General features: G+C 50.2%; 14 protein-coding genes across 17 annotated transcripts; 7 read left to right on the top strand and 7 right to left on the bottom strand.

Moving 5' to 3' along the window:
• Positions 1 to 484: 484 nt before the first annotated feature.
• Positions 485 to 4,540, top strand: FOIG_05195 (STE/STE11 protein kinase). Of its 2 annotated transcripts, XM_031203695.1 has the most exons (3): positions 485 to 1,321; positions 1,382 to 1,669; positions 1,733 to 4,540. In XM_031203695.1, the coding sequence occupies exons 1-3, from the start codon at positions 914 to 916 to the stop codon at positions 3,689 to 3,691; spliced, it is 2,655 nt and encodes an 884-aa protein (XP_031067274.1). In that variant the 5' UTR covers positions 485 to 913; the 3' UTR covers positions 3,692 to 4,540. The 2 variants fall into 2 exon arrangements, with proteins under 2 accessions (XP_031067274.1, XP_031067273.1); XM_031203694.1 differs by having other exon boundaries at positions 1,382 to 4,540.
• A 36-nt stretch (positions 4,541 to 4,576) lies between these two features.
• FOIG_05194 (uncharacterized protein) lies at positions 4,577 to 5,203 on the top strand (the record flags this gene model as incomplete). The annotated part of the gene is made up of 1 exon (XM_031203693.1): positions 4,577 to 5,203. One exon carries the CDS (start codon positions 4,577 to 4,579, stop codon positions 5,192 to 5,194), a length of 618 nt encoding a protein of 205 aa, XP_031067272.1. The 3' UTR covers positions 5,195 to 5,203.
• A 274-nt stretch (positions 5,204 to 5,477) lies between these two features.
• On the top strand, positions 5,478 to 6,992 carry FOIG_05193 (uncharacterized protein). The gene has a single exon (XM_031203692.1). The coding sequence runs from the start codon at positions 5,592 to 5,594 to the stop codon at positions 6,780 to 6,782; it is 1,191 nt and encodes a 396-aa protein (XP_031067271.1). The 5' UTR covers positions 5,478 to 5,591; the 3' UTR covers positions 6,783 to 6,992.
• Positions 6,993 to 7,095: 103 nt separating this feature from the next.
• On the top strand, positions 7,096 to 8,345 carry FOIG_05192 (uncharacterized protein). Of its 2 annotated transcripts, XM_031203690.1 has the most exons (5): positions 7,096 to 7,416; positions 7,482 to 7,508; positions 7,563 to 7,699; positions 7,750 to 7,984; positions 8,034 to 8,345. In XM_031203690.1, exons 1-5 carry the CDS (start codon positions 7,215 to 7,217, stop codon positions 8,102 to 8,104), a joined length of 672 nt encoding a protein of 223 aa, XP_031067269.1. In that variant the 5' UTR covers positions 7,096 to 7,214; the 3' UTR covers positions 8,105 to 8,345. The 2 variants fall into 2 exon arrangements, with proteins under 2 accessions (XP_031067269.1, XP_031067270.1); XM_031203691.1 differs by having other exon boundaries at positions 7,105 to 7,416; positions 7,750 to 8,332.
• A 1,344-nt stretch (positions 8,346 to 9,689) lies between these two features.
• On the bottom strand, positions 9,690 to 11,395 carry FOIG_05191 (uncharacterized protein). The gene is made up of 2 exons (XM_031203689.1): positions 11,079 to 11,395; positions 9,690 to 11,012 (listed from the first exon to the last, which is right to left on the bottom strand). Exons 1-2 carry the CDS (start codon positions 11,170 to 11,172, stop codon positions 9,907 to 9,909), a joined length of 1,200 nt encoding a protein of 399 aa, XP_031067268.1. The 5' UTR covers positions 11,173 to 11,395; the 3' UTR covers positions 9,690 to 9,906.
• A 788-nt stretch (positions 11,396 to 12,183) lies between these two features.
• On the bottom strand, positions 12,184 to 15,479 carry FOIG_05190 (uncharacterized protein). Its single transcript, XM_031203688.1, has 2 exons — positions 14,911 to 15,479; positions 12,184 to 14,857 (listed from the first exon to the last, which is right to left on the bottom strand). The coding sequence occupies exons 1-2, from the start codon at positions 15,253 to 15,255 to the stop codon at positions 12,530 to 12,532; spliced, it is 2,673 nt and encodes an 890-aa protein (XP_031067267.1). The 5' UTR covers positions 15,256 to 15,479; the 3' UTR covers positions 12,184 to 12,529.
• Positions 15,480 to 15,536: 57 nt separating this feature from the next.
• Positions 15,537 to 16,543, top strand: FOIG_05189 (uncharacterized protein). Its single transcript, XM_031203687.1, has 3 exons — positions 15,537 to 15,758; positions 15,808 to 15,905; positions 15,982 to 16,543. Exons 1-3 carry the CDS (start codon positions 15,693 to 15,695, stop codon positions 16,337 to 16,339), a joined length of 522 nt encoding a protein of 173 aa, XP_031067266.1. The 5' UTR covers positions 15,537 to 15,692; the 3' UTR covers positions 16,340 to 16,543.
• On the bottom strand, positions 16,188 to 17,225 carry FOIG_05188 (uncharacterized protein). Its single transcript, XM_031203686.1, has 2 exons — positions 16,845 to 17,225; positions 16,188 to 16,785 (listed from the first exon to the last, which is right to left on the bottom strand). Exons 1-2 carry the CDS (start codon positions 16,986 to 16,988, stop codon positions 16,591 to 16,593), a joined length of 339 nt encoding a protein of 112 aa, XP_031067265.1. The 5' UTR covers positions 16,989 to 17,225; the 3' UTR covers positions 16,188 to 16,590.
• A 119-nt stretch (positions 17,226 to 17,344) lies between these two features.
• On the top strand, positions 17,345 to 18,631 carry FOIG_05187 (uncharacterized protein). The gene is made up of 2 exons (XM_031203685.1): positions 17,345 to 17,727; positions 17,847 to 18,631. The coding sequence occupies exons 1-2, from the start codon at positions 17,543 to 17,545 to the stop codon at positions 18,148 to 18,150; spliced, it is 489 nt and encodes a 162-aa protein (XP_031067264.1). The 5' UTR covers positions 17,345 to 17,542; the 3' UTR covers positions 18,151 to 18,631.
• FOIG_05186 (histone H4) lies at positions 17,383 to 19,186 on the bottom strand. 2 transcript variants are annotated; one of them, XM_031203683.1, is made up of 3 exons: positions 18,997 to 19,186; positions 18,721 to 18,858; positions 17,383 to 18,662 (listed from the first exon to the last, which is right to left on the bottom strand). In XM_031203683.1, exons 1-3 carry the CDS (start codon positions 19,004 to 19,006, stop codon positions 18,499 to 18,501), a joined length of 312 nt encoding a protein of 103 aa, XP_031067262.1. In that variant the 5' UTR covers positions 19,007 to 19,186; the 3' UTR covers positions 17,383 to 18,498. The 2 variants fall into 2 exon arrangements, with proteins under 2 accessions (XP_031067262.1, XP_031067263.1); XM_031203684.1 differs by having other exon boundaries at positions 18,721 to 19,186.
• A 228-nt stretch (positions 19,187 to 19,414) lies between these two features.
• On the bottom strand, positions 19,415 to 23,372 carry FOIG_05185 (anaphase-promoting complex subunit 3). Its single transcript, XM_031203682.1, has 2 exons — positions 20,265 to 23,372; positions 19,415 to 20,199 (listed from the first exon to the last, which is right to left on the bottom strand). The coding sequence occupies exons 1-2, from the start codon at positions 22,662 to 22,664 to the stop codon at positions 20,128 to 20,130; spliced, it is 2,472 nt and encodes an 823-aa protein (XP_031067261.1). The 5' UTR covers positions 22,665 to 23,372; the 3' UTR covers positions 19,415 to 20,127.
• A 295-nt stretch (positions 23,373 to 23,667) lies between these two features.
• Positions 23,668 to 24,774, bottom strand: FOIG_05184 (40S ribosomal protein S20). Its single transcript, XM_031203681.1, has 3 exons — positions 24,575 to 24,774; positions 24,250 to 24,517; positions 23,668 to 24,196 (listed from the first exon to the last, which is right to left on the bottom strand). Exons 1-3 carry the CDS (start codon positions 24,614 to 24,616, stop codon positions 24,156 to 24,158), a joined length of 351 nt encoding a protein of 116 aa, XP_031067260.1. The 5' UTR covers positions 24,617 to 24,774; the 3' UTR covers positions 23,668 to 24,155.
• Positions 24,775 to 25,195: 421 nt separating this feature from the next.
• On the bottom strand, positions 25,196 to 27,205 carry FOIG_05182 (uncharacterized protein). The gene is made up of 3 exons (XM_031203679.1): positions 26,782 to 27,205; positions 26,488 to 26,706; positions 25,196 to 26,415 (listed from the first exon to the last, which is right to left on the bottom strand). Exons 1-3 carry the CDS (start codon positions 26,954 to 26,956, stop codon positions 25,907 to 25,909), a joined length of 903 nt encoding a protein of 300 aa, XP_031067258.1. The 5' UTR covers positions 26,957 to 27,205; the 3' UTR covers positions 25,196 to 25,906.
• Positions 25,358 to 25,846, top strand: FOIG_05183 (uncharacterized protein; the record flags this gene model as incomplete). Its single annotated transcript, XM_031203680.1, has 1 exon — positions 25,358 to 25,846. One exon carries the CDS (start codon positions 25,358 to 25,360, stop codon positions 25,844 to 25,846), a length of 489 nt encoding a protein of 162 aa, XP_031067259.1.
• Positions 27,206 to 27,262: the final 57 nt, after the last annotated feature.

Raw genomic sequence — 27,262 nt, 5'->3', positions numbered from 1 at the left:
TCTGGTCTGATTCCGGGGATCGCTTCGTGTTGACCTCTGTTGTTCTTCATGGTGGAGTTTTACCCGACTCTCGGGCCATCTAGCATTAACAATTGCTCCCTGTAGCATGGTGTCGGGCAACTCTTCAGGTCCTTCACATTAGCGAGTCAGTAGCTCATCCAACCATCCGGCGTCTATTGATTCGTGAGCCTTCCATCCATCACAGCGTGATTATTAGCCTACAGGGGCCACATCTGACGCTTCAGAGCTGGCCAAGACCCCCCCCCCCCCCAAAACCTGAACCAGGCTAATGAAGCACCACTTCACCGTCTAGAAGGTACCTGCAGGTCTTGCAGATACCTGGCTGGTGCTGCTGATAGGCACTACGAATGCGCACTAAAATGTTCTAGCTCAAAGTACCCGCTGTCTTGGTGGTACCTTCGCCGCAACCACCGCCAGTCCCCTGCTCATTCTCCATTCCCCTGCACCCGAGCTGCCAAACCGTCCCATTCCCCCTCAGACCTGGCCTCTTTGGCTAATAATTTGTATTCCACCTCACCATTGTCCGCCCATCGTCACTCTTTCTCCTCCAAACCTCACCTCACCACCAAAAGCTCAGCTTCAGCTTTGGTGGATCTGGACCTGGATCTCTCTATACTCTTCTTCATTTCTTTATGAAGTGCTTCGCGTTGATCGCAGTTTCTACTTGTTTGGCTCCGCGTTACTAATAATACAGAATAGAGCTTCCACTGGCTCTGTCTCCCATCCTCCGCCACTTCGCACATACTCCAATCACCATCGGGTGAGCGACCATCGATCGACTCAGCTGGGTCTGGGTATCCCACCTCGTTTCGGTGTCTCAGGCGCCGCCATTTGACGACGAACAATAACTTGAATCACACCACTTGCAAACACTGTTGGCTTCGCATTCACCATGGCCATGCTAGCTTCAAAAGCGTCGTTTCCGGCCGGCTTGGGTGCTTCGTCTCTCACTCCTGTTCCTTCTCAGCCCACAATGGCCCCGCCCAGAAGAGCTCCCACGATGCCCTCTTCAGGTGCTTACGGCAGCCCGACAGAATCCGAATTCAACGAAAGCGACCCCGCCGAATCCGTCAAGAACTGGGACGAAGAGCAGGTCTGCGAATACCTGCGATCTGTAAAGTGCGGCGAGTATGAAAAGATCTTCCGAAAAAATCACATCAACGGCGAGAATCTCCTGGAAATGGATAAAGATGTGCTTAAAGAAATGGGTGTTGAGAAGGTCGGCGATCGCGTCCGCCTTTTCCTTAGCATCAAAAAGCTGAGAACTAGGGCATACGCCAACGAGAAGAAGCGGAATCGGGTAGGCTATATCGGCGATGGCTATAGTTGCTGGGCTCTCAGACTGACCGTTCGTGTCTAGGATTCATTTGGCGGACTCGATATTCACATCACTGCACCCCATGACTCGCCAAGAATGCACACATCTCGAGGTGTTCCGACATCTTCTTCCAACAAGCGGTTTTCAAGGCAAATGGATTTACACGGTGCTTTGGATAATGGCATGAATTCCTCAAGACCAAACTCCCCTCTCCCTGGTACCGATCTGCGGAACCTAAGGGCCCGAGGGAAGACATATGTCACAAGCCCTGTAAATGCTCAAGGCCAAAGGATTGTGATTACCAACCCGGATCTTCCGGCAAACCGTCTGGTAACGACCCATACCAGGAATAACTCCAGTATGGACGGTTCACTGATGGCTGCCTTACCACAGGGTCAAGAAGTTATCCGCGTTATATCGACTGGCGGCGTTACGAAGGTTGTCAAGATTTCCGCGTGTAGTACTTGCGAGGAGGTGATGCGGGTGACTCTTCGAAAGTTCGCTCTGCGTGAGGACCACGAAAGGAACTACTGTTTCTGGGTTTTGGCTGGCATCGATCCTGATCCAGGCCAGTGCCGACGACTGGGCGATACGGAACTTTGGCGCATTATCAAGGACCAACGACGACCGGAACGAAATCGACTGATATTACGGAGGGTTCCAGCAGGCGAACCAGGGGAGGCGGAACTGCAGCGCGCTGCTGCCATTGCCATGGAAGAAGAGCAACAGAAGCACGCCCGAGCTCTGGAAACAGTGGACAAGCGAAGTCAACTGAAGGTTCAGAAGATGCTTGGGGAGAAATGGAACGATCAGCTGCAGTCCCCATTGTCGCCAATATCTTACCAGGACCGGGAGCGAAATCTACACAACGCAGCCAAGGATCTGGAGCGCCCCCCATCAGAGATTGAATCGCGGCCGGCTCGACGTGTCGGAGCCCTGCGACAGTTTGGAGGTCTTCGACCTCCCAGCGAGCTGATTGCTTCTGATCTTACCTCGTACTTCCCTGACCACACCAGAGAAGACATTGACCGCACAGCCCGACTCTCCATGCGACGGTCAACTCGCTTGAGCAAGGTCAACAGCCGGCTCAGCGTTGCTAGCAACCTCAGCTTTGCCTCCAGCATTCAGGATGCGCCTCCTATCCCAACCATTGCTGATTCTTGGCTTAATGCCAATTCTCAGCTTGCCAAGGTGAAGTCTCGGGATTCCCACATTCGTGTTCCTCAGAATGCCTACAACCGGGATTCAGTAACATCATCGGTGCTTGACACCCTTCAAGAGGAATCTTCTCTCGAGCCCAACCGCAAGTCTTATGTCTCTTTTACTGAGAGTGGCTCTGACTCGGCTGCTTTGAGTGTCACTGACCCTGAGGGCAACACCACGGCCACAAGCTACTATGATGGTGACAACTCAACGGGCTCCGGATCATTCCAGGAGCTTCGCCAGGCATTGACCAATGATGGCGACGACGTAGACGAGGAGCTACAAAGCTTCCTGGCTGGAGAGTCCTGGGGCGACGACAAATGGATGAAGGGTGCGCTTATCGGCCAAGGTTCATTCGGCAGTGTGTACCTGGCTCTCCATGCTGTTACTGGTGAGCTTCTCGCTGTGAAGCAGGTCGAGACACCTGCTCCTGGAGCCAACAGCCAGGGCGACACACGCAAGAAGGGCATGATCGAAGCACTCAAGCGAGAAATAAGCCTTCTTCGCGATCTTCGACATCCTAATATTGTGCAATATCTTGGTTGCAGTTCCTCAGCTGATTATCTCAACATTTTCCTCGAGTATGTGCCTGGTGGATCAGTTCAGACGATACTCAACTCGTACGGTGCGCTCCCAGAGCCGCTGGTTCGCAGTTTTGTTCGACAAATTCTGACTGGCCTTTCATACCTACACAACCGGGACATTATCCATCGCGACATCAAGGGAGCCAACATCCTGGTGGACAACAAGGGAACCATCAAGATTTCTGATTTCGGTATTTCAAAGAAGCTGGAGGCCTCCAACATTCTAAACGGCGCCAACAACAATAAGCACCGCCCTTCACTGCAAGGATCCGTTTTCTGGATGGCGCCTGAAGTTGTGAAGCAAACATCGTATACTCGCAAAGCAGATATCTGGTCGCTTGGGTGCTTGGTGGTGGAGATGATGACTGGTAGTCACCCTTTCCCCGACTGCAGTCAGCTCCAGGCTATCTTCAAGATTGGGGGCGGAAAGGCGGCTCCTACAATCCCTGAACATGCGAGCGAGGCAGCCAAAGAGTTCCTTGCGCAAACCTTTGAAATTGACCACAACCTACGACCTAGCGCGGACCAGCTGATACTCAGCCCCTTCCTGATCCCAATCACCTAATTGTAATACGGGCGGGTTATCAGGCTCCATGGGGGTCCAAAGCTGAACGAATTACGAAGTGCTCAACGTTGCTATTGACGGGATACGGAAGCTGCAAGGCTATTTATTGATGGGTTGGATTTGGAGGATTTACTCAAATCATGAGTAGGCGTGGAGTGGTAATCTCAAACAAGGCCTGAGAGAAGCAGAATGTGTTTTAACTTGCAAAGAAGATGATGCCTGTGCGGCGTATGCGTGATGAATGATTTGCGATACCACGTTCGCTCTGATTTAATTTACCTGAACTAGAGGATTGCATCAGGATTGGGATGAAAGGTAGCATTTTCTCTTTAGACATGGGACAAGGAGTTTGGTAGATGAGAAGATGAACGTACCTAAGTAGTAGTAATATGAGTCAAAAGAGACTAAGAATTCCAAGAGACAAGACAGCCCAAGGATTATGACAAAGACAAAGACAAAGACAAGGGATTGTACCAAAGTTCCAATTTTCACGGACGTGATTTCATTTGCTCGCTCGGATTCTTGTTGTGAACTCGAAATGCATATGTTTTCTTGGTAGTAGATGGTGCGAGGCGGAGGCTTGAAGCGCCTTGCTGCCTGTTCACAACCCACAACGGTCACTCGAAAGTCCCATTTGCCTCGATGCGTCAGGCCGCCCAGAGGCGATTCGGTCATCTACCATTCATCATACAAGAAAGTCGAGGACGACACAAGTTCACGCCGACATCTCGGAAGCTCACGCTGATTTTCTGAGTCTACGCCGAATAGTCACTTTTATGATCAGTATGTTGAAAACTGTTGGACGATGGACTACGGATATGCATGCTCAGTCTCGACTAACACTGGCTTAGAGGCTATATAAGCCAACCAACGACCAGAGCGACCATGAGCTCTCAGGGCGATAGCCAACCTTCGCAGGACAGCACCATGACGCTCATGCAGGAGAATCTCTCAGAGGTTCTCTACTTTGCATACGGATCAAACCTCTCGACTAAGCAGATGCGTAGGCGCTGCCCATACTCCACACCCGTTGGCCTCGCATATCTCAAGGGCTGGAGATGGATCATCAACGAACGCGGCTATGCCAACGTCGTGCAGCTCCCTATCGATTCAGACAACGATGAAACGCCAGAAGCTGAAGACAACCGCCAGCCGAGCACAAAGGGCAAAGGCAAGGAGAAGCAGAAGCCCGAGGAGGGTGTATATGGGCTACTGTACCTTGTTCCGGCAGATGACGAAGAGAGCCTCGACAGATATGAGGGCGTTCCATCGGCATATCAGAAGTTCCAGGTGGATGTCAAGTGGGCGAGTGCAAACAAGGAAGAAGACGAGACGCTGAGAGCCTTGGTGTACGTTGATGAGATGAGGGTGGAGGAGGATGTGCCTCGAGAGGAGTACATCGAGCGTATGGAGGATGGAATCGAGGATGCTGTTGAGAATTGGGGGATGGATGAGGACTATGCTGATCGAGTCATGAGGAGATTCTGGATTGAGAAGGACTGATGTTACGGCGACATTGAGATGGGTTTATTCTCCAAGGATCTTTGTTGCCTGATGCGTTGTCTTGTGTTCTTTTTGCCATCCTTCTCCTTTGTCAGAGCAAGTTTAGTTCATGCAGTTAGATAGATACACGCTGGGACCAGGGCAGCATTGTTGTTTTGCTTTGACGAAGAAAGGAATTGATACAATGTTTTAGAAGTCCAAGTTGAAGCAAAGGTAGATGCAGTGATGTTACAGCGCATCAACCACTAAACATTCAGCTCCTCTCACTCCTCTAGTTCACCATCCGAACTCTGGTCTCGGACCTCCGAGCTATCCCCGGGCAGCTTGAACCTTTATATAACATCCTCTCGACTTATAAACACCTTTTATAGATTTATTCGGCTGGAGTACGGCAATCATGGCAACTTGTAAACCCTTATCACGACACATCATCCGTTCAGTTGGACTCTCCCAAACCCGCCTGATGACCACCTCAACACCAGCCTCAAGCTTCCCTGCATGGTTTGCCCGTGGCGGAACATCAAACGGTCTCGTCATCCACCGTAAAGATCTTCCCCCAGAATCCCAATGGCATAAAATACTCCCTCCAGCAATGGGCTCGCCCGACCCCTACGGACGCCAGCTCAATGGCATGGGCTCTGGCATCTCGTCGACCTCAAAGATCGTCATCCTTGGATCACCTTCGAGAGAAGACGTGGATGTGGATTTCACATTTGTGCAGGTTGGAATCCGCGATGGAAGCCTCGATATGGCTGGGAATTGCGGCAACATGTCGTCCTTAGTTGGCCCTGCGGCGTGGGATAGTGGGCTGCTGTCGGCTCAGGCCAAGGCTGTTGAGCAGGATGAGAATGGATTGCAGTGGGCCACTGTGCGGTTCTTGAATACCAACACTAATAAGGTCATGAGTTCAAAGTTTCAAGTTGAAGGCGAGCCTCTCAAGTATGCGCATCAAGGAGAGTATGCCATGGACGGGGTTCCGGGAACAGGCTCCAAGGTCATCATGAGCTTCATTGATCCTGCTGGTGCGAAGACCGGCAAAGCTCTTCCAACGGGAAACCCCGTGGATGTCCTCCAACTGCAAGACGGTACCAAGATCAAGGCATCTCTCGTTGATGTGGGAAATCCCGGTGTTTTCATCACTACTGAAAGCTTGGGACTTGCTGATCACATGTCTCTCACACCAGCTATCGTCGAGTCAAACCCCGAACTCAAGGAAAAGCTTGGAGAGATACGTCGAGCCGGTGCTAGTCTCATGGGCCTCGATCCCAACACGGAGAGTGTTCCCAAAATTGTCCTTTTGTTCCCCTCGAGTGGTTCGCCAGACGTTGATATCAGATGCCTTGCTTTGTCCATGGGCCAGGCACACAAGGCTGTGCCGTTAACTCTAGCGCTCTGCCTCGGGGCTGCTTCCCAACTCAAAGGGACACTTGCGTCTGATCTGATAGAGGGCCGGTCAAAGGAGACGGTTAGTATTGGGCATCCAAGTGGCAAAGTTGACATTGGGACTGTCATTCGAGATGGGAAGATTGAGTCTGCGCAACTCTTACGGACGGCCAGGGTACTCATGAAGGGGGATGTGTACTATTAAGGATTTGATTGAGTGTGTTGTTCATAAGTTTCTGTATATATATTATTGTCACCATTAGAGATATTGGGGTTGGCCTACGTTTGCAAGGGTTCAAGTCGGATTTGAATGAGTCGAAACACACGAAATGCCGCCCAAGTCAGGCAGTTAGAAATACGACTCTGCAATATATCGATTGATACTACTCCGTAACTACATGAAAATTCATATGCTCAAGAGACGGAATGAAATTGCATGTGGTCGATGCCATCACGTGATGAACAAGGGGTTAATTAAACCATCACCAAACAACTGCCGTGTGTCTGTCTGTTCAATATTCTGATTACACAAGTCCATTGAGTTTACACTAGAGCTCAAAGTTCTTCGGTCTCTAATGAGTCCTACTAGTCGACTCTTCTACCTGCTGATGATCATAGATTGTCCCAAAGTTGCACAATGGCTGACCTTAAGCATCCATACTTTCCCGTTGACGCCGCTATCCCAGGATATCTCCCCAACAGCACACCAGTGGCAGAGTTGATAGCTACCTTCGGTGCAATCGTTGGTGCTGTGATTGGACTTACACTTTGGCAAACGACACGTACTGCAAAGCCTGTGCGGCCTATCGATAAATTTGCTGCTGCTTGGTTTGCGCTGTGTAAGTCAAGTCCTGCACTTATACAAAAGAAGAGGATGAAGAGACTAACTGGGAGTTGATTGCAGGCGGTTTCTTGCACATCGCCTTTGAAGGTGAGGCAAAGAGAAAATGACCCCGTCACAACGTCAGGGTGCTTACTTGTCAAGGATACTATCTTGTCTACCGCTATCAACTCCCTGGCATGTCGTCCCTCTTCGCCCAGCTGTGGAAGGAATACACTCTATCAGACTCCCGCTACCTGACCCACGACATCTTCACCGTGAGCGTAGAGACCATCACATGTGTAAGTTAGGCATGCTTCTCTCGCTTCATTGGCTTACACAGCCTCTACAGCTCGCCTGGGGACCCCTCTCATTCCTCGCCGTCGTAGGTATACTTAGGGATTGGCACAGTCGCCACGTCGTGCAGGTCATCGTCTGTACTGCACATGTGTACGGCGTTGCGTTATATTACCTGACCAACTGGAATGAGTCGAGAGTGCATGGCGTGGCGTACAGCCGCCCGGAGACTCTGTACTTTTGGATCTATTATGTTGGTTTCAACCTGCCTTGGGCCATTGTACCCCTCGGTGAGTTAGACCATCGACTTCAAGCACCTAGGCTAACTTGAGGATGTAGTGTTGCTGCAAGATAGTTGGCTGCAGGTTGCCAGGGCGTTTGCAGCATTGGAAGAGAGGAAGAGGGAGTGATGAATGCAAGGCGTGGAGTACAGGTTGATGCTGTCACAGGTTTCAGGTGAAAGGTCATCCGTGGTAGATAAAAGTAGTGAAACAGCACAGTATACAACAGACTGCTCTAGAATCAAGTTATGGGCTGACACTACACTACAGTGCTATGCAGCACAGTTGGCTGTGTAGACCAAGAAATGCATTGTGTTAGTTGGAGCCCCCTATACAATTCTTACACATCGTCAAGGCAAGCAATCTTCACCTCTAGTCTTTGTGGAAAGCTAGTACGCCTTGTCACGGCTAAGGTGACATCAACGTGGTGTATTGTTTCATAATCACCAAACTCTATTCTCTTCTCGCAGCTCCTTTCCACTCAAGCCTCGCCAAAACAAGGCCTTCTCTACACCGCCAGGATCTTGCCTCCCCCCTTCACCCTTGTCTCCATCTACACACTATAACCAGTCTAAACCCATATCCCGTCTCGCCTCGTTTCCATAACCGCTCTTACCGTGCTGTCGGAAGCCGAACGTTGTGGGCCGCGCCCATAGCACAAGCACTTGTTGGGGCCCTCAGCTCATCTCCAAGGCTTATTCTGTGGCAAGCCTTTTTGAACCAGTCACTTGGCCTGATGATACCCTTGTTTTCATGCATCTGATGTATACAATCCTCTCCAATTCGTGTTATGACATGCCGTGAGGCTATCGACATTGGCGAGCTGCTCCAGGATTCTCTTCAGAGGCGGTTGCCTATACGCTATGCCAAGTAACAGTAACACGGCATCCCGATGGGCTGGACGCCATATGCATATGCGTGCGTAATATCCAGTCGGTGAAGAATATGGTCAGCCACTACGGAGATGAGCTGTTCTCAAATCTACTGGTCATGTTTGACCTTCATTTGTTCATCAACAACAACGTGGTGACACCCTTCGTCTGCACTCAAGTTTGTGACATATATCACATTTTCATCTTGTGATATCGTCAAGAGTAGCCATGATATTCGTCTTCACTAACTTGAAGAATCCCTGTTTCCCGTGCTAAATCCCTGCTCGAGGCTGCATTAGATTGCACATCAGCCACACGTTCTTTACCGCCTCATTCGACAACTCCCCTTTATCAATGTCCTCCTAGCGTCGATTAGTTCCCGTTGATCCTGCTATCTCCATGAGGCCATGATCATCAATTATAATGCGTTGCAGTGGTAAAGTTCGAGTCACTACCGTCATCTTGCCGATAAAGTGAGGCGGGAGCTGAGCAGGTCTTAGTCGCTCAACTTATGGCTGCCCGTGCGTGTGCTTTGAAATATTCTGCCAATAGGAGCATAGATCTAGACACAGTATCAGATTATCGACCTCAAATGTTACTCGTCATTATATTCGCACAGGCCTGCAGTAACACAAGTGCAAGTATCAGGGGTAACGGTTCGAATCTGCAGAAAGCACAATAAGGTTTCCTCTAACTAATAGAGACGGCCAGATGCTGAATATGTAACCATTTCAGTTCACGTTCATGGTTGTAAAGTCAAGTCCAACAACGACAACCTCTATTCACGAAGTACCATTCTAGTGTTAACAAGTTTGGCGAAGAATGGCTAAGAAATAAAACACCCCTGACTCAATAACGCGCCGGTGACCCAATGTGCACAGTTTGTTAAGTGGCAGACATCTCTCGTCATCCCAAACTCCCGTCTCAATACCCTAGTTTAACTCACCTATTCAAACCGTTTCGCCTTGGCCGTATGCTCACTGATACATGATTGCCCTCTGAAAAGACTGTGTGGCACCGTCCTCAGTGCTTGTGAGTGGTGCAAAGAAATTTCCTGATTTAGTCCGCAATTTCGATGCTGCTTCGCGAGGAGGCAACCGAGGCAGGGCGCGGAGGAGGCGGCATTGGTGGAAAGATGGGGACAATGTTGGCATTGATGATTTCAATCTCGAACTTGGGGATGCTCGAAGTACTGCGGAACAAGGCAGATAAGTCATTTCCAAAAGCCGCGATCTCATAAGTGTCGTCCTCGTCCAGTGTGACACGGCGTACCATGGCTCTGAGAAGAGCGTGACCATTGCTAGAACGATTCGGCAGAGGGAGGTACGGTGCCGAAGATGAGTTGACAAACCCCGTGGGGCGCATGTTTGCCTCGTTGACTGCAGCTTGCTGGAGGTAGTGAACGGTTGGCGAGACATTGACAAGCATGTTCCTCTTTCCATTGCCTGGCCAGGTAATGTTGAGACGTGCAGGATACGACTTGCCAACCATGGGCGGAATGGAAATGCTTCTACCTGGTGGTGGAGGAACCATCGAGGGACCTGGTCGAATGCCTGGAATAGGGGCAGGGACTGGTGCCGGTGCTGATGCTTGTGCCTGTATTGGCATCGAGTAACCCCATGGTTGAGGGGGAGGGGGGTGACCGTGAGATGGCATTCCCGCTGGACGAGGAGGAGATCCCCTCCAAAAAGGGGTACGGCGGCTAGTAGGCTCATCACTGTCGCTACCTGAATCTGCCTCTGCTCGGTCTGGTCGTGTGTTGGCTGCTTCGCCAGCCGCTCGGCCACTGCGATGGCTTCGTCGGTGGGAGCGACGGGGAGGAAGTGCAGAGTCGTCAGAGTCCGGGGCAAAGGCTTCGCTGTCAGAGGAACTACAAGCAATGACATCTGGTTTCACTGAACCACCGCGCATACCAGATGAGCTCTTGGTAGCACCAGGAGGAAGATCGTAGCCGTGACAGGTCACATACTGATCTACCAAACGAGCCGAGGCCTCGTGAAGCAGTTCGAGTGCACGCTCGGGTCGGGGGGCCTTCTCCTCAAGATATTTGGTGCGTTTCCCGCCTTCTGTCTTGAGAACGAAAGCATGCCACTGACGACTTAGGTCGATCCGAGTCAGGACTTCGAAGTCAGCATCCGAGCTTTCGGCGGACACACGGCAGTTCTCTTTAGTCCGGTCAAGTCAGTAACGTATCCGCAAATGAATCGGTCAAAGTTAAGGTTCAGACTCACGCAGAATGAAACCCTTCGAATCCATAAGATGAGGTGCCATATCTGACTGAGGTGGAAGTGCTGGATCCTGACAGGCTCGACGCAACAAGGTCATTGATGAAGAAAAGGGGTTAGTAAAGGACTGCTCGATGTGCTGAACAGAGATGATGGCGTGGTAGAGTTGAGCTTTGTAAAGGTGGAAGTGCAACACCTTTATGTAGGAACAGCAAACTGGGTGGTGGTGTGTGGTGTGCCCAGTGTCAAAAACATCTATGTATAATACCTCACAAAGCCTGCAGGGAAGGTGTTTCTAACAAGCCGATAGATGACGCCCCCATATGGAATAAGGCGGCCAGTCATGTCTATCCCGGTTTGGGAGGTATGTATAGCCGAGCAATACAGGAGATACTTGGCACAAAGGCTTGCAAAACAAACGTCGCGCAGAGGCCGCGATGCTCTGACTTTGATTCCCGTTACCGAGGCCATTTCTCGTAATTCATGCCGTGTAAGTCTGGTAGAGTCCAACAGCAGACAATTCGTAATCGTGATACCACGAAGCGCCTTGGTAGAACCTCATAAGAAGACACGTCGTGGACTATCGTGGCTATCCGCAGAGAAACCAAAATAGGTATTGTTCCATGGGCTAATGGCCAATGGCTGATACCAGGAACGGACACTATGCATTCCGACAGACTGCGGGCTGCATTTAAGGCAACCCATTTGGGCCAGTAGATGCCCAAGGATCTCCCTGTATTGTTCGTGTGTGGTAAGCACCCAACCGTGCTCAAGTTTCTGCCTTGTTGTGTCCTTCAGCTTGTCACACAACCACAAAACCAAAGCAAATGCGTTCTTTCTTGGTTTCCGAGCTTTATTCTCGTTTCTTTTTTTTTTTTTAGGAAATCATACACAAACTAGAATAAAACAATTAGCAAACGCTCAAGAAACCAAACAATCATCGTGTAGCCACAAAAAAGCTCAGCAGGTTGATTCATGGCTGCGATCCGCCTCGTGAGAATGATTGGCCCACAGCCAAGCACAACGTACCAGCCTGTCTCAACTCAACTTCTCAACAAAGTAATATATTTCGCTGATAATGAAAAGGGGGCTTGTCAGCCCAATTGTGTTGCCGCGGAGTTATAGATAGGGATGCCAAAGCCTTGTTTCCTTGGTCAACCGTTTTTGCTTTTGGTCGAGTTGTCTTGTTATCCAAGATATGTGCTTGGCAATCGTGTATGTAATTGTTGCTATGACGATCTCTGCCTTAACTTCGAATTGCCCCTCTCTGCTGGCTTCAATGTGTAAAGATGCCAATGAGAGGCAGTCTTAGGTTTGACTACTTCACTTGCCTCCCATTGCGAAGAATGGTTGTCCTGGGAAAATTTTGTCAAGGAATGAGAGAATGGATAGAAAATCCAACGGAAGCACTTCTTATTATACTCTGCAGAGTCGTAGGTATCGTACATATATCAGTTTCAGACACTGGTTTGCAGCCGTTCCAGTCGTGCAGTGACAGCATCCACCAAGGCTGTTTCCCTTGATAGAAGTCCTTGGACCTGCTGCAACTTCGCCCGGCGAACCTCTTGTGGGATCCGTAACTCGGCCGAAGGTGTAGCGGGCCCATCTGTCTCCCCTGTCGCCTTGTTCATGGCCTCCACTTCGGCAGTAAGGTCAGCCTGCAGGTGCTTAATGTCTTCCAGACGTTTCCACAGCTGCTTAGCCTGTGCCGGTGTCGCCTTGGATTTGCCTGATGCCAGCTCCGCGTAATCCGGAGCCGAGATGCTGGCTTCCATGGACTTCACTTCCTCAACAAAGGCACGTTCCTTGGCACTCAAGTCACGCGTGGTCGCCTTACCTACAATCTTGCGTAGGTTTTCGAGGCGCTCAGTCAGCCGGTCCTGGCGGTCCCTTGCTGCACTAACTCGCCGATCGTACATGGCATTATCCGCCTCTCCATCACGGTGCGACCCGTTGATTGTGTCGATCTTACCCTTTACCTCGTTCGCCTTCATGACTTGTTGCTTAAGCTCACTCTGAAGAAGTTCACATCGCCGGAATACTTCAGCCGCAGCCATTCCAAGGCGATGCGTCTCATCTGCCAAGACCTTATGCGCATCGGTAAAGATTTGCAACGTAAGTGGGCTTAGTCTTACTTCCTGGTTGACAACTGTCTTGTGACGGGATGTGCGGAGCCTCTCAAGCAGTGTAGGCAGAGCAGAGCCCTCATCAAATGTATGAGACGGGTTGAACACGGGGCGAGGCTCATAAAAGTCCAGTGGTGCCATACTAGCTTCCCGTTCATAGCTGGGGCTTTCTTGACGAATTGGAGCAAGATCGACTTCTGGTGTGTCGAAGGTCAGGGCGATGGGCTCGTAGGGAGTCGCTGAAAGGAGAAAGTAGCCAACGTCAGGGTCTCGCAGAACATTGCATGCAGCTAAGGGCACCGCAATATCGGCAGTGGGTTGTGAGTAGATGCGGTCCCTTGTAGACTGAGAGTTGACAAGCAGGCCAATTCTAAAGTCAGTTCCTGCTTCGGAATCTCCATTCAACTCGCTCTCAAGACGGAAGATCCAGGAAGTAAGAGAAATAAATGTGATCGCAGCATGGTGTGTGACAAAGAAGTTGTAGCGAGATGTGACGTCGTTGCTGAAAACTGGCCAGCTATCCTCATTCACTTCCACGGGTGTCATTGTATCAATGGCCTGGAAGGAAAGAAGAGATGGAGTTTCAGCTTCAGCAAGTAGCCGACCAAGTTTATTCTTGTTCTTGGGTGGCAGCCATTGAGCCTGGACACCCTCGAGATCAAGATATACGCGAACTTGGCCGCTCGTTGACAAGAGGCAGAGCACGGTCAGAGAAAGGCCTTCTTGATCCCCGTCGTCCATATCCAAATCTTCTTCTTCGCCCATCATAAGCTGCTCCGTCTCTGTCTTCTTGCCGATGACGAGCATATCGGTAACCGATGTATCCAGCTCATCACCTGTATCAGGATCTGACTGAAGCTCAAAAGGGCCTTGCAGGCGAGGAATGATCCCCGGTCGAGTTGGTCGCGTGTAAATCTCCGTCACAGGCTCACCAATCGGCCCCTCCATGATTGTTGGCTCTTGGGAATCTAGCTCTCCCATCCATTCTAATTGCTGTTGGGCAAGTAACTTTTCCTGCTCTCCAACATCCGGATCATCCTCGATACTTGCAACAGTAGTGACGATCGATACCGACAGAGAAGGGATTAATGTGGGGGGGGGTGCCCATTTCTGAGGCAGCAAAGGACACAAGGCGTACACATCTCCTTCTCGCATCGCCACCCACAACGTCATGGGGTTCCAACCGCCAGCCCCTTTAGTAGAGAAACTGGCAGCAGCCACCTCCATTTCGAACGAATCAGGTGAGAAGGCCGTATTGGTGGCTGCTGCTGAGGCAGAAAAGTCCTGATCCAGAGTGGTACCGTCCACCAGTTTCTTCAGGTCGACAGACGTAGTAGGTGTGTCGAAGGACCATCGATCGGTGGTGGACAATTCCCATACACGTACGATGGCATCCGCGGTAGTCGTAACGATACAAGAGCCACTGACACCCAAAGGATGCCAGAGGGCCGAGACGATAGGAGATCGAGAGGTAACGTGAGTGGTTGGACCAAGCGTGAAGATCTTTGGTTTAAGAGGGCCAGCATCTTCACTGGTAAGGTGTGAGGGATCAGGGAGCACGCAGATATGGACAGTATGTGCGGTCAGAATGGCCAAAAAGTTCGAGTTCGGGGAGATGATCAGCTGTCGAATGTCGTCGGCAACGGGAGTCTTGATTGTCTGCGCAGTGACAAGTTAGCTACCGATTTATAAGTCATGATACTCGAACATACCCTTAATCCAGCAGCGCTCTCTAGGCTCTCGTCATCGAATGGCTGTGTAGAGTCCTCACGCTTGATTCGAATGCCCTGCGATGATCCTCTCTTTGAATAACGATTTGCCCATTCGTCCTTCAAGTACGCAAGATCACCCCAACGGATTTCGCGACCAACAGCAACAAATACTTCAGTCCCTCGATGAGCAATGGTTCGTCGCGGACCAGGAATGGTTTTCTTCTTGGACGAATATGCTGACTCCAAACTACGAGACTTGGACGCCTCAGATGATGGCTCAAACAGACGATGGCCGGGAGCGTTGCTGGACAGCCAAGCTGCCGAATAGCTCTTAACCTTAGGCATGGTGAGAGGACAAAGTCAAACTTCGTTGGCGAATATGTTTGCACAGCTTCGCGAAGCTGGCGAGGTGAGAATGCGAGCTATATGAGCTTCTCAGAGTAGTTGTAGCTGAGCGCAAGTCGCGATCTTTGAATGTTTGGAAGAAAATAACGAGGCTGAAGGCCTGGGGCTGGCGCACGATCCGTCACTCAAAGCTTTAGCGCTTGTAACCACAGCACCAAGAGGCAGGGTATATGTGAATGCCACATGCACCGCCACACTTGTCTGCAGGGCCCACTCTCATGGCAAGGCTGCTCTTGTTACACCAACATCCATCATCTCAGCTATTGAAGCTCAAGAAGCAAATACAGTACCTTGTTGCGCGCAATTACCCATTCTGATAAATCCGAAACCTTTCCGATTCATCTTCGAAACCCGCGATAAGTGAAGGTCACAAGACAATGCGACCAGGCGTCAGAAACACTGTAGAGCGGCTCGACAGGCCGAGCGCCTACTATCAGAACCGCGTATGGTATCTGCCCACGCTTTTCGAACCACTTATTAACACCATGCTAGAACAAGAGGAGACGCGATCGCGATGACGACCATGACCAACCTTCAGAGCCCCAGGCTGACCCTCTAGCCAATGCCACAACCCTCTATGTCGGCAACCTGTATGTTTTCCTCGCTACAATGCTTACAATACCACAGCGATCAATTGCATAAGGCTGACTTTCATCACGCCAACAGATCCTTCTACACAACCGAAGAGCAGGTCTATGAACTTTTCGCAAAGTGCGGCGAGATCAAGCGCCTCGTCATGGGTCTCGACCGCTTCAACAAAACGCCTTGCGGTTTCTGCTTTGTTGAGTACTACACACACCAGGACGCCCTCGACTGCCTAAAATACATTGGCGGCACCAAGCTCGACGAGCGCATCATCCGTACCGACCTGGATCCCGGCTTTGAAGAGGGACGTCAATTTGGCCGTGGTAAATCTGGTGGTCAAGTTCGCGACGAGTACCGTGAGGACTTCGATGAGGGCAGAGGAGGTGTTGGCAGAGCGATACAAGCCGAAGAGCGAGACGAATACGCCGAGGGGAAGTAATTGGGCAGTAGGGAAGCGGCGGTTGTCCGTAACGGCCGATTAGGACTCGATACCCTTAGATTTTCAAACACAGAGCCTTCGATGTTTGGGGAAATAGCTGCATCCCCTCTTCTATGTGCATATATGGTATTTCTTTCCTTATCTTCTATCCCAATGCGTGCCACTGGTCTGCTCCTTCACCAGCATTTGAGACCGTCTCCAAAGCCTTTTGTTTTGTATCATATCGGGAAATGTGGTCGTCACATTGCCTCTCAAGTTCGTAGGTGAAACATAGGTGTTGTACATAGATCCCAATGCGGATCTGCCTGCAAATCCCGCCATGGGATGAATACGCCGTTCTCCGTTAGATCCTCAACTCGATTGTCCTGCCTCCAATTCTGCAAAATCGCCTTTCTAGTAACCAGGAGGGTTGATTCGCTGGGATACCCTTGTCCACTTGGGCAGTTCTGTGCAATTGTCAGCATTGAAATCCGGGCAATTGGGTAATCTGAGCAGAGTGACATACTGTGAATGCCCTTGCGGTAACGCTTGGCCTTGCGGTCGAACATGGTATATTTGTCCTTTGGTAGCATCTCAGCCTCGGTGGGCATCTCAGCCTTCCATCGCTCAAGAGCCTCGAGGGTCTGTCCTTTCTTGGCGAGAGCTGCATCAACAGTTGCTACAACATTGTCGACAGCTCGCAGGCGAAGTCGGTGGCGGCGTTTCTGGAACTTGGACAACCGCCAGGGGATCTTCCAAAGAAGGCCACTTGAGAGAGGATTCGTAATGCGGAATGCGCCGAACATTGTCGAATAGCGTTACGGGTTGGAGACACAATCAGAGGAGTCTTTTGGTGATTGTCGAATGAACGTCAACTTTTTCCCGGTAGCCAGCGGCTATTGAGCCGCGCTGACGCTTAGCGCAGGAAAGCTGGTTGGCTGCATTGGCGGAGAAGCTCAGCGGAACATTGTGAGAGCCGGATACAGTGGGCGGCGTGTCAGTGGGGAGTTGTAGGTACTCCAGTGGGGGGGCTTCCATTTACTAGGTAGCTAGCCTAGTCCAGAGCAATGCAGACGTCTATTCATTCATTCTGTTCATTATAAGTAGGGTATGCGACAGCATCGACAGCATCGACGTGGCGCCTCCAGAGCTTTGAATAAATCGCCTCCACTCAGCGAAACCAAAGGATATTGCTAGACCGCGGCCGATGCAACACACAGCACCATGAGCTACTACTTCGCCATCGTCGGCACTCAGGACAACCCTCTATTCGAGCATGAGTTTGGCACCTCTAAACAGGGCGGTGACGGCCAGTCGCGCTTCAGCGATCAAGTCCGCCATTTGAACCAGTTCATCTTACATTCCAGTCTTGATATTGCAGAGGAGGTCCAGTGGTCACATGGACAGATGTGAGTTGTACCCACACGTTCGAAGAGGGCGGTTTTGAAGCAGGCAAGGGGTTGCGCATGGCCGATACAAAGAAAAGTGACACGACGCGACATAATACTAAACTCTGTTTCTTCTACAGGTATCTCAAGTGTATTGACAAGTTCTTCAACAACTACATATCATGCTTCGTCACCGCCGGCAACGTCAAATTTCTCCTGCTCCATCAACCCATCATCCCGACAGGAACATCATCACGGTCATCAACTGCCATCGGGGCTAATCCCACAAGTCCAGCTACTGAAGAAGCCATCAAAATGTTCTTTACGGAAGTTTATGAGAATTGGGTCAAGGCTATCATGAGTCCCTTCTACCGCGCCAACATGGAGGTGCGTAGCCCTGTCTTCAGAACGAGGGTAGCGGCAGCTGGGAGGAAATACCTTTGAATGTTGACAGGAAAGTTACTCGTTCTTATGATACCATGCTTTTAACTTAATACAATACAGTAAATCTGATGTTCGCATCTTGATACGGGTGCCTAAGTTCTCTATTATACTAGCTGTAATAATGTGGGCAGGCCATAAATCACGAGAGGGTATATGCCTGGAGTAATGGAGAATTATGAAGTGATCAATGTTCAATGTGGTATTCATTTGCAAGGTCGTCTTCCATGACGCCTATGGTAATATCATATCCGTTTCCCCAACGCCTTAGTCAAATACATCCATCCCAGTGCCGTACAAGCGCAACTGAATAATCCTTCTAAAGAGTGAACCATCAAGGTAGAAAGTTGTTTAACCACCGAAACCATAGAGGGTACGTCCCTGTCGCTTGAGAGCGTAGACGACGTCGAGGGAGGTGACGGTCTTGCGCTTGGCGTGCTCAGTGTAGGTGACAGCGTCGCGGATGACACCCTCGAGGAAGGTCTTGAGAACACCACGGGTCTCCTCGTAGATCACTAAGGCAGAAGGTTAGCATCTTCATAATGTGGAAATGCATTGCTGTGGTCAACTTACTAGCAGAAATACGCTTGACACCGCCACGACGAGCGAGACGTCGGATAGCGGGCTTGGTGATTCCTTGAATGTTGTCTCGCAAAATCTTTCGGTGACGCTTGGCACCGCCCTTGCCGAGACCCTTGCCGCCCTTGCCACCTAACATGAAGCGTTAGCATATGTTGACGAGTGAAGCTTGGAGTTGAATGCGATTCATCAACGCGTCATCATGGTCAGCATCGACGACCATGCATCGACGCGAAAGAATGCATCAAAAAAAGAAAACTAAGTACTTACGTCCAGTCATGATGATAGATGAAGGTGATAAAGTCTTGATGAAAAGAGATGAATGTGACGCGTTATCGCGATGTTGTAGATGACGTTGAGACGCGTTGAAGATGCGGAGTGAGAAGAGTGAAAGGGAAAAAAACGCTGCGGGGAGGGGCGAGAAGGGGAGGAATAAATACGTGTAGGCAATCAGTAAAAACAACAACTGTAGGCGCCAGAAATCACTGCTAAAATGCGGGCAGGATCAGTGAAAAAATGGACACCGAATTCGCTATAATTGAGGCGCTTTGCCGTTTTCGGATGCCCGCGTGAGAGGTGCTGTGGTTCGATTTTTTGATTGGCTGACAACTCAGATCACTCCCGTTGTGCCAGGTCCAGCTGCAGCCAGAATTTGGAGGTGGGGAGTGGGTCAGTTCTCTGAGGACGACGTGCATTGAGTTGCGCCACTGTGCTGCTGTTCTGAGGTAGTTAATCTAAAAAAGAGCTCGAGTCACGTCGACTCTTTTTCTTAAAACTGCTCAAATGGCGTATTATTGGAACACTTCGGGGATCAACCTGTTTGCCTTACCTGCATGCAGATACATCTATTATAGCAATATGGACTGAGATGCAATTTTGCGTAGGGAGATTGCGTGAAGCTCTTGTTGCATCAAGTTAGTAGGAAGGTTGTTTTACCAACCTACCTGAATAGCCTCATCGCGGCACAGCAAGTCTACCGAAATGTGAATTCGCAACAACAATGGGCTCAACTTTTTGACTCTGATTATCAGGGTATCTATCCATCAACTCGCCGCATCTCTGAATGCCTATTCCCGTAATGTACAGGTATCTCAACGCGTGGATGTATGCTGCTCATGCTACATATACACAAAGCAAAGTCGCTTTTTCCATTTGCACAGCACGCGCGAGTCAGGCCGCTTAAGAAGCCTATTCATACCAGAAAACGCCGATGCCATGCCCATGCTCTCGTAACAAAGTCAACAGTAGCGCCGACCGCCGGTCCTCATCCCATATATTCGACCCTCGCAATACGAATCAGTGCCACCACATCCCATATACTTCATTATGCCGATCGTCCCAAAACCAAGGCTACCAAACGCAAGTGCAGACTCGTTAAAATCGCAATGTTCATTACAATCATCACATCATCGAGTCGTCCATCTCCACGTCGTCCTCGAAACTCTCAATTGCTTCTTTGATCTGTTGGCTTGCCTGTTTTGTTGTCAGTATGGACGGTACATAACAGCACATAATTGTGAGGTGTTCTGCTGGCTTACCTTGGGATCCAGGGCAAGGGCAATAGTAAAGTGACGCACTGAGAGCTGCTTTTCGCCCATGCTTCTATACAGTTTGCCGAGGAGGAAGTGAACTGTCGCCTCATCTGGCGCCAGATCCTTAAGTATCATCAGCTCCTTTTGTGCCGCATCTAATTGACCAACAGCAAGCAGTGCTCTGGCCTTCTTGTATCGAGTTTGGGCTGCACGAGGTGCGAGGTCAACTGCTTTGCTATAAGCTTGCAGAGCAGGCATTATTTGCTTCTGCTTCTCTAGCACTGTTCCAATGCAAGTTATCAGCACTGCATTGTTGGGGTTGATGCTTTGGGCTGCATGGAAGTGCGTGTACGCCTTATCGTAAGCGCCGAGACGTTCCTGGACCCTTCCTATGCCATAGTAGGCATTGTAATGGCGTCGGTCGGCTGATATTGCTTGACGATATGCCGTGAGTGCCTTATCATATTCTTCGTTGGTAACATGCTCGTGTCCTTGCAAGGTGAAAGCATATGCGAATTTGGGATCTAGTTGAGTGGCTCGCTTGAAACACTTGAGTGCTTGTTCATGGTCGCGTGCCAATGACCAAGCATTGCCTAACGCACACCAAGCCTGCGGCGAAAGCCATGCAGAATCAACCAACTCATGTGCGAGAAAAGAAAGGTCCGTCTCCCGTCTTAGATGCCAGAGAACTGTAGAGTATACCTCCATATCCTCGAGTCGTGAAGGTGCTTGCACACGCATCTTCCTGAAGAACTTCTCTGACTCGGCATATGAAGCCTGCTCAAAGTGAGCTCGACCCATCTGTGCCAAAACCCACGGTGTGTTTTGGTGAGACATTGGAAGCGATTGAAAATGCTGAAGGCTCTCGGTGCATTGGAACTGGGATAATGAGTAGTATCCGTTTGCTAGCTTCTTGACAAGATCGAGCAGCCATCTAAGTCCTTCTTCGAGCTTTTGAGCATCAAGCTCCGATGTCTTGTGCACCGGCGGTGGAGGGGGGATCTCCTTGGCTTTCGGTAGCTCGCTGTGGTCTATATCGGCTTGTGCCTCTTCGAGAGGTTTGCGATTACCACTAACCACGCGGCCAACACTAGAGCCACTTGATCCAGGTCGAACGATTCGAGAAATTGGGGGCCTAGCCTTCTTCAGCTCCCTGACGGCCGAAGTTCCCATCCCGGCCGCGCCTGAGTTTGCTTTGGACGACGGTCTAAACATGTTGAGCCTTGCACTACGTCGAGTTGTCGCTGGCTCTTCTGAGTTTGTCGTTCGCTGTGCCGGGTGTCCCGATACAGTCCGTTTTCTTTCCGCCGCTGGTATAGACGATCGCAACGATGCTGAGGGTGCGGCGTTAGACGCATCAGTCATCACATTTTCTGTAGATTGTTCTTGGTGCCCCTTGTCTTGCGCCCTTGTGCGTCGAGATCCAATGCGATAATTCATTCGTGGGGGTGCCTCCTGCGCCTGGTCGATAGCTTGGGCATGCCGCGTCCTTCGAGGTGGAGCCTGAGGAGGCTCATGGGAATGGCCAATGCGAGATGATGTCGTAACCGAAGACATCGTACCTGGAGGTGTCTCCATGCCGTCGAAACCAGAGCTGCTGTTAGTCGATGTCGCATAGCGCATGCGTCCCTCTTGGATCTTCTGCATGAATTCGCTCTTATCCATTTCCTGGCCAGAGTCGCCGTTAGTAAGCTCATGGATGGTTGGGGAATGACTGGAGCTGAAGGGATCGCTTGCAACATCCATTGTAGCATTCCGTTGGGACTTCTTCATGGGAATATCTGGAATGATTGGTACAGGTCCTTCTCTTGATATTAAAGGGCTTGTTTCCGCATCGAAGCTATGTACTAGCGTATCGCTGGGTTTGAAAACGTTGGGTACACGGACGGTGACACCAAGGTCGCAGAGCGCTGCGAAAGCATCCCACATGAAAGGATTCAGCTGAAGAGCCTCTTCGAAACAGGCGACGGCCTTCTTCTTGTCGTCATATGCGCGATGGAGTCGTCCAAGAAGACAAAGAACTGCAGGCGCATCAGGAAGAGCGGTTCTAGTGGTTGCGCTATGCTTCCCTAAGCTGCATTTCGATGCCCAGAGACTTCGGGCTTTCTCCAAGGCGGAGATGCCATCCTTGTATCGCTCGAGAGCCAAGCATGCTTGAGCAAAAACCCAAGCACATCCCAGATGAACACCACGGTATCCTATAGGTTTGCCAACGTCGTAGGCTGAGCGAAAGTCGCCTAGTCGCAAGTGGCATAGGGCATAGAGGTATGTAGACTCGCTAGACCTAGGATCCTGCGCCAGCAAGCGTTCGGCGAAGAATAGACCGTTGTGGTAGGAGGCATTATCGAGATGATAGTATATCACTTGTCTTAAAAGGCCACTGGCGACCGTCGGAGTGGGCGCCATACTAAATGTTGCTGTCCAGTGATGAGGCTTGAGAAGGATGTTCGGGGGTTCGGACGGTGATGGCGCTGACGGAGTTGCCTAACGACGTGTTCTGGCCATGAGACAAACGATGGACAAGATCGAAATAAAATGATTCGGTGGGAATAGACCCGTCAGTCGGCGACCAACAATGGTCTTCTTGACCAAATAGTTGTTTATTCTCGTGCTAAGCCGTTCGCGTGAGTGGCGGGGACCAGCCAGATCGAAAGAAAACAAAGCAGCCGTGGGTCAGTAGCTGGGCAGTCGTAGTGGGTATCAGCGTCGTGAAACGAATTAATGATTAAGAACACAACAAAGAGATGTAGAGCGCAAGCTAATTCTGTCGATTTAAGGTAGCCTTTGTTATGTCGCGGCCTAGGAAAGGAGTAAGAGGTCGTCACAAGTACGGAGTCGTTAAAGGCGAGCAAGTGTCGATGGGCTTGCAACCTTTCGTGAACGGGAACGGTGGGTCCTAACGAGCGAGCGAGACAGCGAGAATTGTTGATGAAAACGGGACTGAAGGAAGCTCAAAAGTATAGAAGGGATGAAGAAAAAGAAGAAATTTCCCTGCTACCAGCTAATACGGCTTCGATATGAGTTGCTCATGGTATTGGACGGGTTGCAAACTCAGCCTGACCTTAGGGGCTGTAGGTAGCAGAAGGTGCAGTGAACGTTATGGACGTGCCTGCGTGAAACAGGCTTTGAATGTTTGGTGGTGACGGATTGGCCAAGCGCGCGGTACCTGCCTGGCGTGACGGAAATGATATGATTGGCTCAGGGTTGCGCCTAGCAACCAGCCACCAAGTATATCTACTTGAGATCACGCCTGGTTCGCGAGCGATAGCAAGTACCGAGACCATTTTGTCTCGGTCCTTCCAGCCACTGAGATTTCGCTGCTGGTATCCGTACCTGCAGACTTTCTGTCCCATTCCCAGCCAATTCGACATTACCTTACCTACAGAGTGGCAGGTATCCTACTAACCTACCGACCTTGGGTCAAAAGAAATAATTCGTGGGTTATATCCCAAGAATACTCCTTTTGGCACTGGCTAAAGCAAGATTGCCTCTATCAGTCTATCCATATCTTGCTTTTTATTTTATTTTACTTTATTTTTTAATACAAAGTGAATAAGCATCTGCAATGCATCCTGCGTCCACACATAAGTTCGGTTGATTTCGATTCGTACATGGATGCTTTACTTAGTCCACAGCTCCTGGTTAAGAGCGAGTTGAATACTGTTCGCAAAACATGCCGAGTCAAAGTCACCATGTCAGACAACACAACAATATCATGATCTTCATGGTTTTGAATGGTAGAACACGAGGTTCCCAGAGATTCATTAATCATAACTGAGTATCCTATATCCACCACTCTTGCTGTGAGCAAGATCTTGATGTTCCCATCATTCCCTTCCTTCACAATGTCAGGACGAAGCCGAGCATATCGACCACTGACTAGGACAGTGACCACATTTAAGCAGCGATGGTGACCTCAACCTCGACACCGGCCTCGACTGTAACACGGTTAGACTCTGCCCAGATCTTTTCAGACGGCGGGATCCCTTACTGTTGACGATGACGGACTTGACAACCTCGGTGGGGGCGTGGAGGTCGATAAGGCGCTTGTGGACGCGGAGCTCGTAGGAATCCCAGGTCTTGGAACCCTCACCACAAGGGGTCTTGCGGGTGGTGATCTTGAGGTTCTTGGTGGGCAGACGGACGGGGCCCTTGATGGTGAGGCCCTTGCTGCGAGCACGCTCAATGAGCTCAGCGCTGACCTTCTCGAGAGACTGAACCTTTCGGCTGGTCAGGGTGATTCGGATACGGTGGCTCTTCTGTTGGGGGCGTTAGCATCGTGCCAGAGGTTCAACTTCGCGGTGATATCGACGTACGGGAGCGTCACCGACGTCCTTCTCGTTCTTCTGGTGAGACATTGTGAATGGCTGTCAAGACTCGGCAAAAGTGACTGCAACGGTAACGTGATGACGGCCTGGGAGGGATGAGAGATTGATTCCTTTTGTTGTAGAAGCGTTTAGTTGACAATTAAGCCCCAATTATCAAAAAGTTGTGCGCTTATCGCTTATCGCCAATCCCCCACCTCACGGCACGTGACGAGCCTGCACCTATGTAGGTACATGAGATTGAAGAGCTTCAAGCGACCGAGCAGCTAAAGCTAAAATGCACCAAAAGCTTGATCAAACAGAAGATCTCGGGACGCGAATTCGGAAAGTCCATGCACCAGTCCTCGAATTCTGTTCTCAGTGCCTGATAAAGTATATCCAGTCCCTCAACCTTCTCATTCCATAATCTTGTAAGCTGTAATCGAGCAACCTCATCAACCCATGACGGCTAGAGGAGGTAAGAAAACTGAGGACTTCTATCCCAAGTGATGAAAATACTTAGGTAAATTTAGTATATCTTAGTAGGCCTTAAGATCAGTTAATTTTGGCATCCAGGTTTTAACGTCAAGAAGTTTTATTACCCCGGCAAGTGGAGGTACCAATCAGATCGGTGGACTTGCAAGTTCTCCCCTGTCATCAGCATCGTCATTCCACTTCTCACTTCTTGAGTGAACACTTCAGCTTGATCAACCTAACAACCGCGTGCTCTCAGCTATCACCACTGCGCAGCTAGATTTGTATCGACCTGAGCGTATTCGCTAGTACTCATATACAATGGCTCAGAAAGCGAAAAAGGACCGCGCCAAGTCCAACGCGGCGGCACTTAACAACCTGCACATCGGTTCTCTTATCGTCAACGCCCTCTTCCTCCTTTCCCACTTCCTGTTCCGTGCTCGCTCTATCTGGCTTTACGTTCTCCTTTCTGCGCCTGCCCTCATCTGCGAGTACATTCTCGAGGCTTCCGGTCGACCGAAGTACGACCCAACTACCCGCGCCCTGCGTACCGCTGGTGAGGATCTGTCCTCTCCTGGCTTGACCGAGTACATGTTCGACGTCATCTGGGTTACCTGGGCTGCAGTAATCTTCGTCATTATCTTCGGAAATAAAGCTTGGTTTCTGTGGCTTATCCTTCCGGCATATGGCGTGTACCTGGGAAGTGGGCTACTTGGCATGGGAAAGCAGAAGATGGCTGAGTTCCAAGGAGCGGGCGATGGTGCTGGTGCAGCTCCCCAAGGAAATCGCAGAGCACGTCGGGCTGCTTAAATTTCCCAACTTTTATTGAGGGCATTAGATCTCTCCTGGGATTCTAAGTCTATTGGCTGTCTAAGGCTTCTGTTTCGGACCTTCTCCAGTCCAGCGCTCAAGGGTATCATAGTCCACATTGCGGACTAGGACATGAATATGTTCTAAAGCGCGTACACTTTGAAGGGCGACCCAATTCTTGAACCACAGCACTTTACTCTCTCCGTTTGGACCCAGAGCATCGATGAATGTCTTTTCGATGAATGACTGGACCAAAGCCCTGCTCTCGGGTGTCATATCACCAGTCTCGGAGTCCGTAGGGATGGTTGTGCGCAACCATACGACAATGTGTCTGATGTCCGGTTCCAATCCGTAAGGCCAGTCATTGATCAAGATGCGGTAGTCTGAAGGGTCCTCGAAAGGGACGGTAGATCTTGGTGTGAATGGCGGGTTTCCCCATTCCTGAGGCAGGCGGTTTACAAGAAGATAATTCGTCATGGAGCCATATTCTGCTTTGGTCTCTGCAGTCCATGCCATATATCGACGAAGGTCAGAGGGCTTGCGCTTCAGAACAGAGAGGTTGTTCGTCCCTGTCCAATGTCAATGACTGGGCTTGAAACAGAGCAGAAATGCCGACTAGATTTTTAATTAGAGCTGCTTACTGATAATCTCCTTTAACTCCTCCCAATCATGTTTGTGAAACTCCTCATCAGTCTGCGAGAGGACCCATCTGTCGACTGCCGTCAGAGGGAAGGGCGCTTCTTCTGGAGGGTTCTCGCCCATCTCGTAGCAGGTTGTTGAGGATATGGAGAGTCTGAAAGATCTCGTCTGCCGGCTAAGATGGGGGAGTGGTATCGATGTTCTGGTGCGGGTGTTTTTTACTTATAAGGTACCCGTGTTATCGGAGATGTAGCGCTAAACGTTATGATTTAAGGGAAATATAGTTCTGAACTCACAGGCTCGAATGGCCATCGTGGTGCTCATGCGGTGAGAAGTTGGCCCCAGCAGGCTTATGTCAGCGACGACGAAGCAACGAGCCATCGTCTTCACATGAATGAGGAAACTACCATTATATGAGTGCTCCCGTTGAGTAGATGCGGTTGTTTGGAGATAATTCTCAATTAGTGTCATCACATGAAAAGAGTGTGGCCCCTTATCAACCGTTAAGAAGCTGCGCCAGCCCAGAGTTTCAAATCCAGACTATTGAACCAACGCCAGCCCCTCCATCATCGATCTCCTATCTTCTTCAACGCGTCAGGGACCCTTAACGATCTACTCAAACTGAACCAATTGGAGCCATAAAATCACACTTTGTAGCCGATGGAACTTTCGATCATCGTTGCCACAAAGACATTCAATTAGAGGGAGGAAACCTACCCGTAATTCCCTTTCACACCTCATGAAACGCCTCTGCCATCAAGAAAAGACGTCCTCGTC

The sequence above is a fragment of the Fusarium odoratissimum genome (genome assembly GCF_000260195.1).
Source record: "Fusarium odoratissimum NRRL 54006 unplaced genomic scaffold supercont1.6, whole genome shotgun sequence".
Lineage (NCBI taxonomy): Eukaryota > Fungi > Ascomycota > Sordariomycetes > Hypocreales > Nectriaceae > Fusarium > Fusarium odoratissimum.
The sequence above is the reverse complement of the archived record's forward strand: the minus strand, read 5'-3'. Positions and strand labels throughout refer to the sequence as shown.